The following is a 17,991-nucleotide window of genomic DNA, read 5'->3' as shown; positions in this document are numbered from 1 at the left end:
GGAACCTTGGTTAACAAGTAACGAGGTTAAGGAGTGTTATGAAAGATGAGCAACTTTTTTTTTTTTTAAACACGCAGAAACACTCGGAAATACTCCGTTCCAAAGCCTTTCCTAGGGTTTCCGAGTTCAGCCAAGCTGTCCCTGAGTACTTCTGAGGCTTTCCGGTGCCCCCACCTCTGGCCACATGCAGATTGCATGCAATAAAAGTCAATGCGGAACGAGTTACCTTTGTTTCCATTGTTTCCATTGACTTCTATGGGGAAACTCGCTTTGATATGCGAGTGCTTTGGATTACAAGCATTATCATGGAACGGATTATGCTCGTAATCCAAGGTTCCACTGTATATATAAATCCTAGGGATGTTGGCACACCAGCAGCTACTTTCTCTATTTTCGGGTAACTGTTAAACTGACTGCTCTCTGACAATTTTCCGTGTGTACCTAGCTTAAATCTTCTTTTATATCTACCATAGTGAGCAGTTAATTTTAACCCCCCTGGCGGTATTCCCGAGTCTGGCTCGGGGTGAAAATTGTTTACCAAAAGCGGTAACCCAGAGATAGACTCGGGATCGCATCGCTGAAACCAGGAAGATGTTACTTACCTTGTCCCCTGGATCCAGCAATGCCCCCCCCCATCCTCCGCTCGATGTATCAGATTGCCGGGCTCCATTCTCTGCGAGCGTTGCGACGCACGGGGACGGAGAACGGCGCCAAATTCAAAAAATAAAACACAGTATACATACAGTATAATGTAATCTTACAGATTACATTGCTGTATGTAATAATTTCACATCCCCTTTGTTCCTAGTGGTCTGCCCAGTGTCCTGCATGCAGTTTTATATTATAAAAACAGTTCTTTATGACAGGAAACTGGAGATTGTCCATAGCAACCAAAACTGTCCCTTTACATCAAAAATGATTTTAGACCAGCTAGAAAACAGCGATAATAAATTAGAATCACTCGCAGAATTAAGCGATAGCAGTTTGTGGGTGGATCCATCATCAAATACTGAAAAGTAATGACAGTGACAATTCTGCACCTGAGCAAATGTCAGTGTTTTTTGATTTGATTACATTATTGAATATTTTTTATTATTGTTATATTATTATTTGGTATAATTATTTATAGTTATTTATTATATTATAATTTATGATTTCATTTTTCAAACTTTATCTTACCCGAGATATCTGCTAGACTCTGGTTTGGACAGATTTAAGTGAGTTATTCCTAAGGCCGCGTACACACGGGCGGATTGTATGGCCTACTTAGTCCGTCGAAACACATTTCAGCGGACAGTCCGCTCGTGTGTGGGCTTCAGCGGACTTTTTCAGCGTGCAGTCTGGCGTACTAAGTATTTCGGAATTTCCGTAATACTGTCCGTCATACTTTGGTTTCAGCGGACAATCCGCTCGTGAGTAGGCTAGTTCGACGGACTAAGAATGGCGCATGCTCAGAAAGGATTTACACGGCGGAAGGTTGCATTGCTGTGTATTGGACTTCCTATTTCTAGTCCCGTCGTACGTGCTGTACACGTCATCGCGAAAGCTTTCGACGGACTGTTTGTGCATCCGTGTGTGGTCAAGTCCGTTCATTCGAAAGTAGGACGGACTGTCCGTCGGATTGTATGACGGACTAAGTAGGCCATACAGTCCGCCCGTGTGTACGCGGCCTAAGAATTACAGGACTACAATATAAAACGCCAAATTTCCATGCAAAATAATTGTACTGCTTTCAGCACCTAAAATCTGAAATAATCATACCGCCAGGGAGGTTAAGTGAGCAGCTAACCTTTGCTGTGTTATTAAACCCAATAGCAAAAATGTAATATAATACAGCTTATCAATTTTTTTTAGATATGGTGGCTGCATTTGTTTGTAGGCTTTCTTAGGGTCAAAGGATTTTAACAAACCCGACTCTCCAGAAAAAGTGAAAATTAGAGGATTAAAACAAACCATTTAACAATGACATTGATGCATACAACAATCAGCTTTTATTCACTTATGTGAAAGCCTTTATCCTAAAAAGAAAAAAAAACACTTGCTTTAACTATTTGAAAAGTATTAGCTCGATTTGACATTTATTTGTTAGGTCCATCTAACACTACACTCCCCCCAGACTTAAAATGCTGCTGTTTAGGGGTAGCTTCATTGCTCCTCTATAAAGTGGAGACACCCTAAGGCCCCATTCACACCTGAACATATTGTTTTCAGGCAGAAAATCACGCAATTTTACAGCATTTTTTTTATTTACCAATGTAAAAAGAAGAAAAACGCCCAATTTGAGTGACAAAAAAGGGTCCAGAACCTGTTTGAACTTCAGGCGTTTGGCTTCAGGCGACTTGGAGCGGAGATGTGAACCATCTCCATTGAGAATAATAGATTTTTTCCCCTCCAACGTTTTGTAGTTTCAGGCTTCACGCTACAAAACGCTCAGGTGTGAATGGGGCCTAAAGCCTAGTACACACTTTTTTGTTTGTTTGTTTATCCTAGCAAGCCGAATAAAAAAACTGAAGAGCTCTGGGAGAGATTTTATACTAACAATCTGATATTAGTACAACGATCTCCCTGCTGAACTGTTTAGTTCAGACAGGGGGATGCCCTGCCCTTCCCTGCCAGAACTAACCGGCCAATGGCTCCTATCAATCGGTCCAATGAGGAGAGAGACAGTGGCTGGAGCCACTGCTCTCTTACACATCGCTGGATCAGATGGGCTCAGGTAAGAAAAGGGCAGGGTGGTGGGTATGGGGGGGGGGGGAGCTGCAGCACAGTAGGCTTTTCAACTTAATGCGTAGAATGCATTAAGGTGAAAAATCCTGAGGCTTTACAACCACTTTAAGAATTAGTAAACTGCAATATATATTACATTTTTGTTTTTGGGTTTAATACTGCTTTAGATGTTTCCCTGGAGATTCAATTTTATGAATACCAGACAATAATCATGTGTCACACATAAAGCTAGGGGTTATGTAAAAAACTGTATTTAAAAAAAAAAAGGTCTTCGCCTGGCCTTCACTTGAAATGGAGATCTTCCCTTTAGGATTTACCCATGTAATTTCAAGCAGTGATAGTCACTGAAAGGTTAATGGAGGAAAACTGCTGTTTGCGGGAAGCGTACAGCAGGTGTTGTATTAACACCCCAGGACTCCCAACCTTTAGTTTATGTGCCTACTGAGCAGAATAAAATCTTTATCTGTAAGTTCTTACACCAGCAATGACAGCTGCAGCCTACTCCACTGCATAGTTATGGATGGGTGGCAGCGGTAGTAAGGTGTGCAACCATAAATCTTGTTAGCAAATTACTTTATCCCTGACGGACTCAGCTAGGCCAGCATTAATTGGATAATAATAATTGTATTACTCTTCCTACTTTGAAGGCCAGAAAAGCAGAAAGGTTTCTAAACTGTAATATGTAATTACAAAGTACTTTGGAAAGGCAATATGCTATATCAATACAGACAAGTGTTTATTACTTTAAAGGAACCCTTCTTCAACCCTATTAGTGCGAGGGATATGCTCCTACTGACTAATAATATAGCCTTCCCCAGGAGGGCATGGTATAAAATATAAACCATATGCCTAACATGTGATAATGTGTGATGGCTAAAACAGATGTCCATCTCACATGTTCCGTGTCTTGCAGCCTCAATTACAGAACTTGGAATGTTTCATAACTTGGCCTTGAGATTCTTTACCATAGAATTATTACTAAAACAGTTTACTATCATTAGTAAATGGTATCAGTCTTTTATCCTGTTTAAATCCAAAAGCATGCTTTCAGACCTTTATGTATGGATCAGCACCAAGTGAAGCATTTGTAAGGAGCCAGTCCGCACATTAAATAGCATTTGAGGGCTTCTTGCCTGCTTTTATTTGTTTATTAGGTGTCGAGCTCGGCATACAAGTTGGGTAGGGAAATCTTGGGCTGAGTCTAGGTGAGTATGATATCATCTGCGAACAGTGACAGCTTAAACTCCTTCCCTCTAGACAGTATACACCGAAAGCCTGGGTTTCTGCAAATGGATGCCGGCAGGGGTTCAACACATGGTGAAAACAGTAGAGGCGAGAGCGGGCACCCCTGGAAGGTACCTTTAGTGACTGGGAAAGAGGGAGATATAGCAAAAGGGTTTTTCACTTGGGACTTAGGATTAGTATAAAGGTGTAAAATAGCCCGCATAATGGGCCCCTGGAATCCCATATGAGGTAACGTGGCAAACAGGAAAGGCCAGCCAAGATGGTCAAAGGCCTTTTCCGCATCCAGGCTTAGTACTAAGGACTCCAAGCCATCCCTGTTTGCCACATTAATTAAGTCTATGACCCTTCTCTCCCGTCTGACAGAGAGGGACAAAACCCACCTGATCTTGGTGAATTAGAGAGGGTAAAACCACGTTCAGGTGTATTGAAAGAAGTTTGGTAAAGGTTTTCAGGTCAGAGTTCAGAAGTGCTGTAGGCATATAGCTAGCGCATAAAGAGCGGCCCTTGTCTGGCTTTGAGATCAAATTGAGGTGTGATCTCTGCATGTCTGAGGGGATGGGAGTTTGCTGAAGGAAGGCGTTAAAGAGTTTACACATATGTGGCATCAGCATGGGAAGAAAGGATTTATAGTACTCATAAGGGAGACGGTCTGGGCCAGGGGATTTATGTGTGGGTAGGGTTTTGATGGTCGACATGATTTCCCCCACTGTGATGGGTGTGTTGAGGGGAAGGAGGTCCGAGGTTTGTAGTGGAGGGACTCCACTCCGCTCTAGATTCATGCGGTCAACTAGCTTGGGGGAAGGGAGGTTAGGAGGGATCTCAAAGTTATTGTATAAAGGGGTGTAGAACTCCTCAAAGGAGTGAACGATGTCCTGAGGATGGGATTGTAGGCAGCCCAGTCTGTTTTTGATTTGATGTGGAGTCGTCACGTGAGAGCGTTCAGGCAGCTAGCTAATAGGGAGGGGCCTGATTACTCTTGTTATAGTATAGTTATTTCAGCCTAGTCAGGGCTACTTGGCCTAGCGTCAGGTCTTTAAGGCACTTATTTTTAATGTTTTATATAGCTATACCTGCAAAAGGGGCCAGCCTGATCTACTGTAGCAGGACTTAATTTTCTGACTAAATTTCCTCTTTAATTTAAAGCTGAACTCCAGGTATGGTTTGTATTGCAGAGTTACATTCGTCCAGCTTGGACCATTTTAAGTATGCATATTTCATTGCAGTGGGATCACCGTGGAAACGGAGAATCACTGCAGTAGTCGCCGCTGTCTTCCAGGTCCCGTTCACAGTGTTGCTTGCTCGGAATGGCTGCCATTCATAGAACTCCTTGCATTATTTACAATGAATGCAAAGAATTTTTATAGTAAATGAGATAGAGATTGTGATGTCACCACCCTGCCTCTGCACCTTGTCCAGTCAGAGAATACTTTGCATTTAATGGCATTGGACCCAGAAGATTGTTGTGATAACTGTAGTAGCAGCGACTACTGCTGTGATTTTCTGCTTCCAAAATCCTCCCGTGGAATCCACATTCAGCCCCCTAGGTGATTGACGTTGCATGCATTGTTTGTTTGACTGCTGGGATAGCGGTGACATTAATCCCAGTAGTCTCCAGGCATCTTGTGTATGCGCTGTTCAGTATGATTATTTTGCAGGTATGAGAACTCAATGTGCATGCACTAAAATTGAAGAAGTCAAGGTGGACATATCACTCAACCACTGGGAGTTTCAGAAAGTCCATGATCTCCTCTCTTCTGCTCCGTGTCCTCTGCTTTTTGTCCTGGCTTTCCCTACGGCAAGGTGTGGATGGAGAACAGATCGCTGGAGTAGCCCAGACAGCCTGACAAGCTCTGCAGCACACTCAGGGCTCAGGAGAGGCAGAGAGGAGATCATGGACTTTCTGAAAATCCCAGTGGTGGAGTGATATGTCCAGTGGTGGAGTGATATGTCCACCATGACATCCTCAATTTTAGTGCATGCACATCCAGTTCTCGCACCTGCAAAATAATCATGCTAAACCGCGCATATACTTGTTGACAAGATGCCTGAAGACTCCTGGGATTGATGACGCCACTATCTCAGGAGTCAACCGAAACAATACGTGCAATATCAAACGCCTAGGCGGCTGAATGTGGATTCCACAGGAAGATTTAAAAAAAATAACAGCCCTGCAATTTGTATAATTAATCCAAGATTGAGGGAGAGTATATTACCTTTATTTGCTAGAGGCTCTTTTAAGTCTTTAGCACCCACTTTTTCTTATTTGTGATTCTCTGCTTTCACAGCAGCCCCACATGTACTACAAGCTATACCTGACTTCAGCTTTATTATTATATAGTAATTTATTCCACACTGCATCCAGTCAAATACTGACAGTTATTAACAAGATAACCAACATGGGAATCGTAAAAGAGATCATCTGGTTGCTATGGGCAGCACAGAAGCTTTTCTAAATGCTGCCATGTTTGTAGCAGTGCAGTGTCGGTCTTATGCCAGGAGTCTGTGTTCCCTGGCAAAGGCTTGTTCTGGATGCATGCTTAGTGGAGTCCTTTGTGACAGAGATACGCACAGGAGCAGAGTAAAAGGGAAACAGCAGGATCTCCCCACTGCCTGGGGAGATTGCTTAGAGGCCAAATTATAGTGGAAGCAGCACACACAGCCGTCTGTTATGGACTGTCAGTCCCTGGAGAGCTTCATGCTGCCAGAACTTTCTATCAGATCGAGTTAGAGTTTAGGTTATGAACCTTGTCAGTTGATGTAATGCTGCCGGAACGAAAGGAAGCTCAAAATAATTAACATTGTGTTGTATGGATCAATTCACACAGACACTCCAGGAAAGAGAGGTGTGTATGAAGGGCCAGCTTGCTGCAATCCAAGGCAGCTTGCTTCAGCGGTAAATGTGACACTATAAAAAAAAATTAAGATTTACTAAAACTGGAGCACACAGACTCTGGTGCAGCTGTGCATAGTAACCAATTTGCTTCTAGGTTTTATTGTCAATTGGCTTAAGGCCCCTTTCACACGGGCACCTCCGTTCAATGGACTCCGCTCCGCTGATCCCTGCTGAGCAGAAAGATGTCAGGTCCTGTTCACTCCACTGTGTAGAGCGGATACGGACACAGTCCTGCTATCCTCTATAGGGAAATCAGATGGAAACTGACCTCTTTTTTTTAATTTTTTTGTGCGTTACTGCCAGTTTAACGCCATATAGGTCTGTGTGTGTTGCTGCCAGTTTAACGTCATATAGTTTTGTGTGCGCTACTGCCAATTTAACGCCATATAGTTCTGTGTGTGTTGCTGCCAGTTTAACGCCATATCGTTTTGTGTGCGCTACTGCCAGTTTAACGTCATATAGTTCTGTGTGCGTTACTGCCAATTTAACACCATATAGTTCTGTGTGCGTTACTGCCAGTTTAATGCCTTATAGTTTTGTGCATTACTGCAAGTTTAAAGCCATTTACTTCTGTGTGAGTTGCTGCAAGTTTTAGTTTTGTGTGCGCTACTGCAAGTTTAATGACATTTACTTCTGTGTGCGTTACTGCCAGTTTAACGTCATTTACTTTTCTGTGTGCGATATTGCAATTTAACGCCATATCATTTTGTGCGTTACTGCCAGTTAAACGCCATATAGTTCTGTGTGCATTACTGCCAGTTTCATGCCATATCGTTTTGGGCGTTACTGCGAGTTTAACGCCAATTACTTCTGTGTGCGTTACTGCCAGTTTAACGCCATATAGTTTTGTGTGCGTTACTTCCAGTTTAACGCCATACATTTCTGTGTACATTACTGCCAGTTTAACGCTATAAAGTTCTGTGTGCGTTATTGCCAGTTTAACGCCAAATAGTTTTGTGTGCGTTAATGCCAGTTTAACGCCATATAGTTTTGTGTGTTACTGCAAGTTTACCGCCATTTACTTCTGTATGCATTACTGCCAGTTTAACGCCATATAGTTCTGTGTGCGTTACCGCTAGTTTAACGCCATATAGTTTTGTGTGTGTTACTGACAGTTTAACGCCATATAGTTCTTTGCGCCACTTTTCGTTTTGCCGCATTATATTGCAATATACTATAGTGTATCCATGGAGTGTGTCTGTGTAGTGTGAGTACTCAAATTAAAGTGCACCAAATACCACTTTACATTGATTAAAGTACATCTACATACAGATTTCCACTTCTTCTTTACATTTGCTTATAAGCACCACCCCCTCCCTCCCAATAATGTCTGGGAGGACAACAAGGCAGACATTCCCTTGGCACTGTAAGTGGGCCAGCAACAAATGTGTCCACAGGCAAAGGTGGACGTGGTGGTCAGTCCTCAGGCAGGGCATCATTTCCTCTGTTTAGTGAGTTTGCCCGTGCATTCCAGCCACAGCATGCAGAGGAGGTGGTGGACTGTCTTACTAAACCTTCTTCATCGTCTGTCACGCAAGCAGAGACAAGTGTGCATTCCCCTGCAGTTTCCAGAGTGGATAAACCTGCCTCCTTGTCCACATATATTCTTGCCATAGCCCCAACATCAGCCATGGAGGAGTCAGCTGAGTTATTTGACCACAGTGTCAGCCCCTTGCCCCTTGATGATGCTCAGCCATTATTGGATTCAGATGTTGGTTCTAAGGTTGAGGATGACAGGAACATGAGCCTAGAGAGAGGGGAGAACACTGGTAGACAAATTGGCATTCATGTTCCCCCAGCTGCAGCGTATTGCCATGTTGTCTCCAGTGGTAATGATAATGATGATGATGAGGTTGTGATTGACTTGGGTGATGTGATGTGACTTGGGTACCAGATAGAGCAGAGGAGGAAAGTGAAGGTGAGGCGGCACAACCCATGGAGGCCGACATCAAGAAAGAGTAGAGAACAGCCACCTTATTCGCCTTATCAGATTCTGCAGCTGTTATCTCCTGGCCCACTCCCCAAAGATCAACTATCTGGTCCTTTTTCAGCACATCTGCAGCAGATCGCACTGTTGCTATCTGCAAACTGTGTCTCAGGCACATCAAACATGGCAAAAACACCTGCCATTTGGGTACCACATGCTTAACAAGGCATTTAACGTCCAACCACTCAGCCCATTAGCAAGAGCACCTAAAAGCCACACAAAAGGGGCACAAATCTGTCCCTCCTCCTTACCCACTTCAGCCTGCCACTGCTATACTGAGTCATTACCTCTCAGCAGCCTCCACTGACAGGGATGATGGTATAGCATAGGGTGTCCCAGGTCCTAGCAGCACAGTGCATGCATCAGTGACACAAACCCTGTTGTGTTCCTGCTGGAGCAGACTCTGCATGGCATTATGGACAGGGCACTGGAGGCAGAGCAGCAGGAGGAAGAGGAGGACTTCCTTTCCTCTCAAGGCCCACTTTATCCAGACACCATCATTCCTATGTCACAGAACACACAGGAGGAGAGAGGGGAGGAGGAGGATTCTGGCACTTTCATAGGCTTCAAAGAAGAGGAAGACATGTGTCAATCTGTAAGCGATGGCTTTCCAACCCCAGGACCCTTGGAAGTAGTACGTGGCTGGGAGGAGGACATTCCAGATGCTGTCTCCCTGGAGGACCCCAAGGACTATGCTTCTCAAGCCTTGGCAAATTTGAGGCACATGGGCAAACTCATGCTTCAAAGCCAGCGAAAGGACCCAAGAATACGTGGCATAAAGGAGAAGAACTAGTTACTAGTTGGCAATCCTCCTTGACCACCATTATAAGGGGAAGGTCTCAGAACTCATCCAGTCCCCACAGAGAGTGCAGAAGATAAAATCTCTCGAGGACACGTTAAAGAGGATTTTGTTGAACGTTTTTCCTGACTCCAGTAGGTTACAGTGTCATGGAAAACTTAGTTTTAAGTCTTCTGTTGGTCAACAGAGGAGCGTTGGAGAAGGCACCCGCCTAAGTGAGGCATTTCCTAATTTTTTTAGTCCTTGCCACCCAAGGGCTGTCAGCTTCTACATCCCATTGGCACCGTCTGCATGACATGGTGGACGATTACCTCGGGGCCAAAACAGAGATGCAGCGCTTTCCAGCTGACGATCCACTGACTTACTGGGTCATGAGAATAGACCACTGGTCAGAACTTGCCCAGTATTCTATTGAGTTGTCAGGCTGCCCTGCATCCAGCGTGCTTTCAGAACTGGCATTCAGTGCTGCAGGAGGTTTCGTTACTGATCATAGAACGCATCTGTCCACAGACTCCATGGACCATTTGAATTTTATAAAAATTAATCAGTCCTGGATTACCAGCTATGAAGCCCCTGATGCCGATGTCACTGATTAAGTCTTTTTGGGATGTGGAATCTCTGCAGGACTTTGAGGCTGCCTATTTTTTGAGGGTGTTCAATCATTTCATCTGGAAGAATGTTTTTGGTATAGGTTTCATGAGCACAATTAACACCCAAAGACCAATTTTTCAGCACCTGTTTGACAGGTGCATATCATTGCAGTTTTTTTTGCCTTCATCAAGAGCATGGGGTTACGATGGGAAGATGCTACCAACACCCAAAGACCAATTTTTCTGCACCTGTTTGACAGGTGCATATCATTGCAATTTTTTGCAGCAAGGGCAATTCTTGCTTTTATCAAGGGTACCTCTATAGGGTTAGGGTGGGAAGGCGCCACTGACATTCAAAGACCAATTTTTTTTCACCTATTTGACAGGTACATATTATTGACATTTTTTTACAGCAAAACCAATTCTTACTTTCATCAAGAGTACCTCTATAGGGTTATGGTGGGAAGGCACCACCAACACCCAAAGACCAATTTTTACACACCCACTACTTCTATCGAAAGGCAAAGTGACACCAGAATGTATCCAAAAAATCTCTAATCTGGTTCCCAGTGCACTACATTGTGGCCTCATCATACACCCTGGCCCCCCAGCTGTTGCTGAACAAAATAAAGGCAGCTTGCAGGGAAAATTTAAAAAAAATGTTGGCTTTTTAAATGCAATTATTGCTGCAGCAGATTCTAGACATGGTACAGATCTGCCACTTTACAGGTAGACTAAGGAGACCCCCCCCCCCCCCCCCCCAGGCACTAAATTGAAAGACATTTTTCATTTGTATGCTTTCACTTTAAAAATAAAAAAAATCACTGCTAATTTAAAAATGATGTTTTTCACAAACTTTTGTTTTATTAATACATGTGCCCCAGGACAGGACCCAGACCCCTATAGCCATTGTATGCCCAATTACTTGCCTATGCGCCTTCAAAATGGGCACTTTTGATTTTTGATGTTCGGGTCCCATTGACTTCAAAGGGGTTCGTTATTTGGGTCCAAACTTTCGAAAGTTCTGTTGCAAACCAAACAGCAGCAGAAGCTGAAATGACAATTTGGGTGATATTTGAAGACAAGTTTCGGGATGTAGCTTGGGGTAGAGGTGCGAATAGTTTTGTATGTTTTTAATATTTTAAGTTGTATTGATTGGAGGAACAAAAGCCAGCTGAGGGCTTGGCAGAGCAGTAGACACTGAGAGATTGGTGAGGTGGATGATTCTGGAAAATTAATGGCCACCAAGGGGAGAAGACCTGCTCACAATGGTCACAGCAGGTGTGCTGACCCAGGAATTTGAGAATCTCACCAATACGTCAACCACATGTCTACAATAAGAACTATCTGAGTTGCCCTTATACACCAATCATATTTAGCAGATTCTATAATACCAATTCATATATCTGATGGTAGCTTCAAAGTATAGGAAACACACTTCCCTATATCATGTTGAAAATATTTCTCAATCTATAATGTCAATTATGCATCTGTGATTAACTCAGAAGATAAATATTTAATGCCATCATATACAGAATATAAAACGCTGGTTGAAAGGCTTTTTGTTGCCAGTAAAAGTGCCTTTAGACAGAGTATTCAGACAGCAAAGCAGCTGTTTTGCATCCCAGAACACCGACAAGGCTTACTACACTCCCCTCGCTCGCTCACGATGTTTCATCCTTTACCTTCACGTTCGCTTCCCTCCTGAATATGTGGTTCTCTGCTTTTCCTTTGGTATATCTCTTTATTCTTGTACGCATGACTGCTCTGTGCTCTTAGCAAGTGCATCTAATGAAAAATTAACTTGTTTCCCATTTCATGTGAGTGGTCTTTGCAGGAAGCAAGGATGTGGAGATGATTGGGGGGGATGGAGGGGCCTAGACTGGACCACAGGAGACACATATACTGTCTGTACTGTGTCTGGTTGTAATTTTCTATTTTACTCCTTTCTTACAGTCAGCGATGATGATAATGTTATTCTTAAATCTAACTTATATAGAAGGTTAAACATAATTAAAACCTCTGAAATTAGTGCATTATGTGGGACACTTACTGTTTTCTAGATATAATGCATATCACATTCTTTAAAAAAAAAAACAAAAAAAAAACGTAACCTATTTCTTTATTTATTCATGTAGCACTGAGCAATTATTTCAGTAAGGCAGAGAGAGAATTTGGTTTTATGCCTTATGCACATGGGCGCTTCCCAGCTCATGTGTGCTGAGGCCATACGTGTCACGTACAGCCACCAAAAGATTAAAAGGGCCACTATTGCAGGGTCAGGGTAGACATCATTGTCTCCACCTCGTCCAATCAAAAAATTCCTTTTAGTCATTGAAAAAAATACAAGGCGCAGTACCGAGTGGGTGACCTCTTGTGGTCACTAAGCAGAAGGGCAGCCACTGTGCACTGGACCTGGAAGACTGCTGTTAACACTGTAATAGCGGCGACTGCAACAGAGATTTGCAGCTTCAATAGGGATTGTTCATCCAAGCTGAGCCAATGTAAGTGCAGTATGCATATCTAAATTTCAGTTTTAAGATGCTTTTGCCTCCCTATAAACTTGTATAGTGGAGGAAGACGTTCTGACACAATCGAAAGCCCATATACACTGTCCCTAAAGCTGGCCTCAGACTTTAGTGGGCTCATGGAGCAAGTTGGTATAAGCAATGAGGGGAGGAGAAGGCACACTAGAGAGTACTGGCTTCAATGCAAACAGGTGTAGTGGTGCTGCTACCTTCCTTCAATTCTCAACTCCACCCAGTGCTCAGACTGAAAGGCTGCTGACGCTTCTGTGTACTGTGAACCACTGGAGGGACAGTCAGGACTCGGGTAAACATCAAATGGCAATATCCTTTATTGAAATGACCTCACACAGCTGTAAAATATCCAACACGTTTCAGGCATCAGACATTACAGCCAAAACGCATTGGCTGTTTTACAGCTGTTTCATGTAATTTCAATCAAGGATATTGCCATTTGACTTTTACCCAAGGACCCACTGTCCCTCCAGAGAATACTGGTTACCAGTACTGACTTATGAATGGGAAATAACAGCAATTAGGACCTATTTTCTGACATCACTACACTGTTCCTATCAATACAATAAATTCCTATTTAGTGACATATAATATGTGTACGTAACTTCAGAAGTCCTTCTAAAATAGGTTTGTCATTGTCACGTATGTTGTTGTATATTCTACAGGACCAGATTGAACAGGTGGACCCCCGGGGACGGACCCCCCTTCATCTAGCTACAACATTAGGTCACCTGGAATGTGCCAGAGTGTTGCTCAATCGTGGGGCTGATGTCAGCAAAGAGAACCGCAGCGGATGGACGGGTGAGTGTAGCTATTTTCCCTTCATCTCTGTAGTGTAATATGAATGTTTAAGAACACAAAAATTGGTTTTGTGGAACACATTTGGAACATAATTACAGATGAAGAAGGCAAAAAAGTGTTGTCACAGTGATACCTTTTAGTGACTAAGAATATTAAAAAGATACAAGCTTTCAGCGCTTTAAAGCTCCTTCTTCAGCTATAATGACAGATAAAAGGTGAAATGGTAAATGTAAAAATATATATACAGACTCTACATTTTAAAAAGACAGAATGTAAAAAGGATAGTAAAGCATGACATAAAAAACGAATAGGCAAGCTTTCGAGCAGAAGTGTTCAACTTACTTGATATAGGGGATCTCAAGCATGGACATTACCAAAAGACCCTACATAATATTCAATACTAATAATCTAATAATATATTCAAGTGGAATTCCAGCATACACCTAAGTAGCCCTAAAACTGTTCCCTCCCCACTCTTAACACCTACCGTATGCTAACTAATGATTAAGAAAGCTATATATACAGTATAATAAAATCAAAAAAGGTTGCACTCCAAAATTAACCTTAAAAGCAATCAGTGAATACGTATTCTAAGCAAGAAATAAATCTCATACAATACAATCTCATATCCTGTAACTGAAATAACAAATTCCTGTGAAAAGAAAAGTTTCCTGTGGGAATTTTTTTTTCTAATAAAGTATAACAAATAAGTGTCCAAAATCTGTGAATAATTTAGTGACAGCTTGTGATGATTTCCACAGTTCCTGTGACTTTGCTGGATAAATCCCACCGCCGAGTAAAGTGTGTGCTTACCAGCTGTAAGAACTTTAATGTCTGTGGCTATTGCCCAGCCAGGACCTATTCCTCAGTTGGTTTCACCAAATGATCTGGCCGTCACCTCTTATGGAAGGGTCCCCCGGTCTGGGTTGTTTCCGTGCAATCCTTCGCTAGCAGCGAGCGGTGTTGCAAAACGGATGATGATGCAAATTCGCTCAAAAGAAGAGAAATTAAACAGCCATAGGTAAAACCCGTAGGGTATTTATTATAAAAAAACAAATGCTGCAGGCATATAAAAACAGGAAACACTCCAAGTAAAAAATTTCGGTCGGCCGGCTGCAGTACACACGCCCGTGCTTGCAAACAGCGGACGTAGTGTGCGGTAACGTCAGTACTTCGCTCCTCCTGACGCGTTTCATCTCAGGTTTGACGTCGTCATGGGTCACGTACTTACCTTATTTCAGCCCGCTGTGGTACAGTCACATGATTCAGCTCCCCTGTGTAAGCCAGCGTGGCTGCAGTGGAGAGAAGGGAGCTCCAATGATGGCAGTGCCATTGAAGCCTATGGATGACATCACCATTCTAGGCTCTACTAGTCATTGTCAGAGCGCTCTTTCCTCTCCCCTGCAGCTGCCGCTAGCTGGTGCAGGGTAGATCATGTGACCGAACCGGAGCAGCCTAAAAATATATAAGTATATACTGTACATCTTTCTTATACAGGTTAGGTAGCATAGATGTTCGGAGGGGGAGGGGAGAGTTTTAAGTCTAGTTAGATGTAAGTTGGAATTCCAGTTTAAGTAATAGTATAGAAAATTATCTGAAACTGCAGACGTGTTACAGAAGATTGTCAAAGACTGTAAACATGCAAGATCAACAGAAGGATCCTTTCTAAGAGGTTAAAAAAAGAGGCATACCTGATAAAAAACGAAATGGACTGCACAGAAAAAAGTAAGGTAGCTTGATAGAATTTAAAGTGACTTCAACCTTCACCCTGAAAACAAACTTCTCTCCTCTCCACTCCTTCTCCACTCCGCTACATAAATATCGCTCTCTCTTTTTTTTTTTCACCTTTTTTAATGAAGAGGTTTTGGTCTTGTCCGCCATGCTCATCGCTTGCCTATGTGAATGACGTGCACTGTGCCTCCTGGTGTATGCAAATCGTGTATCCCAGGAGACTGAACTTGGAAGATCTGGCAGCCTCTCGATGATGTCAGACAAGAACATGGCAGCGTGGGACCTGAGCAGTGGTAGCAAAACAACGCTGGATCCACTGGGTGGGTGAGTATCTGAATTGTACATAACCCATTACCCGATAAGCAGGGGTTAGAAAAAATGAATGGGGGGGGGGGGTGAAGACCCACTTTAAGTACTAAAACCCAGTTTTTAAAATATTTTCCTTCACTGGCCTGATAAAAGGTCTAGGTAAAAAAAAAAGACATAAAACTGTCTGCAGGCATTCTTTTATGTAAAACAAGTAGTCAATGTTCACTTCGCTGCTACTTACTTTAATTACATTGTGATGCTGAGGTCGTATTCTCCAGAATCTGGTTAAGGGATTATGTTTGCATAAGATGAGCTATTTGGATATGGAGGTTTTCCTTTACTTGTACCTTCATTTCTTGCCAGACTATGGAAAGTTGCTACCGCAATTGGTTTTATAAAGTATGAAAATATGAAAAAATGTTCAACAAAAACTGTCTGCAGGGGCTTCAAAGGCTGCACAATAAGTGTAAAAAGACACTTGCGGCCTTCCCCAGGACCACAGGATGGACACCAAGGCTTTAGAGAATTGCTTTTTAGCGCTGTGGTGTCAAAAGTCAAAAAGTCACATTTTACTGTAATACTCATGGCAGTTAGTTTATATAAGGAGTCAAAAATCATGTGCCCTAGTTTAACTTTTCCAGTAGAGTGCTGATCATCAGTAAATTTATATTCTCAGATTTTATTTTCTTGTTCAGATGTACAGTGCCTTGCGAAAGTATTCGGCCCCCTTGAACTTTTCAACCTTTTGCCACATTTCAGGCTTCAAAAATAAAGATATAAATTTTTTATTTTTTGTGAAGAATCACCAACAAGTGGGACACAATTGTGAAGTTGAACGAAATCTATTGGATTTTTGAAACTTTTTTAACGAATAAAAAACTGAAAAGTGGTGCGTGCAAAATTATTTGGCCCCTTTACTTTCAGTGCAGCAAACTCACTCCAGAAGTTCAGCGAGGATCTCGGAATGATCCAATGTTGTCCTAAATGACTGATGGTGATAAATAGAATCCACCTGTGTGTAATCAAGTCTCTGTATAAATGCACCTGCTCTGTGATAGTCTCAGGGTTCTGTTGAAAGCGCAGAGAGCATCATGAAGACCAAGGAACACACCAGGCAGGTCCGTAATACTGTTGTGGAGAAGTTTAAAGCCGGATTTGGATACAAAAAGATTTCCCAAGCTTTAAACATCCCAAGGAGCACTGTGCAAGCGATCATTTTGAAATGGAAGGAGTATCAGACCACTGCAAATCTACCAAGACCTGGCCGTCCCTCTAAACTTTCAGCTCAGACAAGGAGAAGACTGATTAGAGATGCAGCCAAGAGGCCCATGATCACTCTGGATGAACTGCAGAGAACTACAGCTGAGGTGGGAGAGTCTGTCCATAGGACAACAATCAGTTGTACACTGCACAAATCTGGCCTTTATGGAAGAGTGGCAAGAAGAAAGCCATTTCTCAAAGATATCCATAAAAAGTCTCGTCTAAAGTTTGCCACAAGCCACCTGGGAGACACACCAAACATTTGGAAGAAGGTGCTCTGGTCAGATGAAACCAAAATCAAACTTTTTGCACACAATGCAAAACGATATGTTTGGCGTAAAAGCAACACAGCTCATCAACCTCAACACACCATCCCCACTGTCAAACATGGTGGTGGCAGCATCAGGGTTTGGGCCTGCTTTTCTTCAGCAGGGACAGGGAAGAGGGTTAAAATTGAGGGGAAGATGGATGCAGCCAAATACAGGACCATTCTGGATGAAAACCTGTTGGAGTCTGCAAAAGACCTGAAACTGGGACGGAGATTTATCTTCCAACAAGACAATGATCCCAAACATACAGCAAAATCTACAAAGGAATGGTTCACAAATAAACGTATCCAGTTGTTAGAATGGCCAAGTCAAAGTCCAGACCTGAATCCAATCGAGAATCTGTGGAAAGAGCTGAAAACTGCTGTTCACAAATGCTCTCCATCCAACCTCACTGAGCTCGAGCTGTTTTGCAAGGAAGAATGGGCAAGAATTTCAGTCTCTCGATGTGCAAAACTGATAGAGACATACCCCAAGTGACTTGCAGCTGTAATCGCAGCAAAAGGTAGCTCTACAAAGTATTAACGCAAGGGGGCCGAATAATTTTGCACGCCCCACTTTTCATTTTTTTATTAGTTAAAAAAAGTTTCAAAAATCCAATAGATTTCGTTCTACTTCACAATTGTGTCCCACTTGTTGGTGATTCTTCACAAAAAATAAAAATGTTATATCTTTATGTATGTATGCAATCATGGGCACCATTTCCGGAATGAATGCAAAGCGTTCTCTGATTGATTGAGGGGGAGAGCATGACATCACTTGCCCTTCTCTCCGCCTCTTCTA

The 17,991-nt window shown here is 42.6% G+C and overlaps 1 protein-coding gene across 6 annotated transcripts in view; it reads left to right on the top strand.

The window, feature by feature from the left end:
* ANKRD13B (ankyrin repeat domain 13B) overlaps positions 1–17,991 on the top strand; it is a 336,550-nt gene that overhangs the window by 208,159 nt on the left and 110,400 nt on the right. For 5 of the 6 annotated variants that reach the window (XM_077480352.1, XM_077480348.1, XM_077480347.1 and 2 more), the window contains exon 2: positions 13,447–13,582. In XM_077480352.1, coding sequence (XP_077336478.1) covers positions 13,447–13,582 — 136 coding nt within the window. Of the gene's footprint in view, positions 1–6,764; positions 6,816–13,446; positions 13,583–17,991 lie in introns of those variants that run through there. The other variant, XM_077480351.1, reaches the window with a different exon arrangement.

This window comes from Lithobates pipiens, unplaced genomic scaffold (assembly GCF_037356315.1).
Source record: "Lithobates pipiens isolate NorthernLeopardFrog02 unplaced genomic scaffold, aLitPip1_a1.2 Scaffold_16, whole genome shotgun sequence".
NCBI classification, from domain to species: Eukaryota; Metazoa; Chordata; class Amphibia; order Anura; family Ranidae; genus Lithobates; species Lithobates pipiens.
Note: the sequence above shows the minus strand (reverse complement) of the source record. Positions and strands in the feature narration are given on the sequence as shown.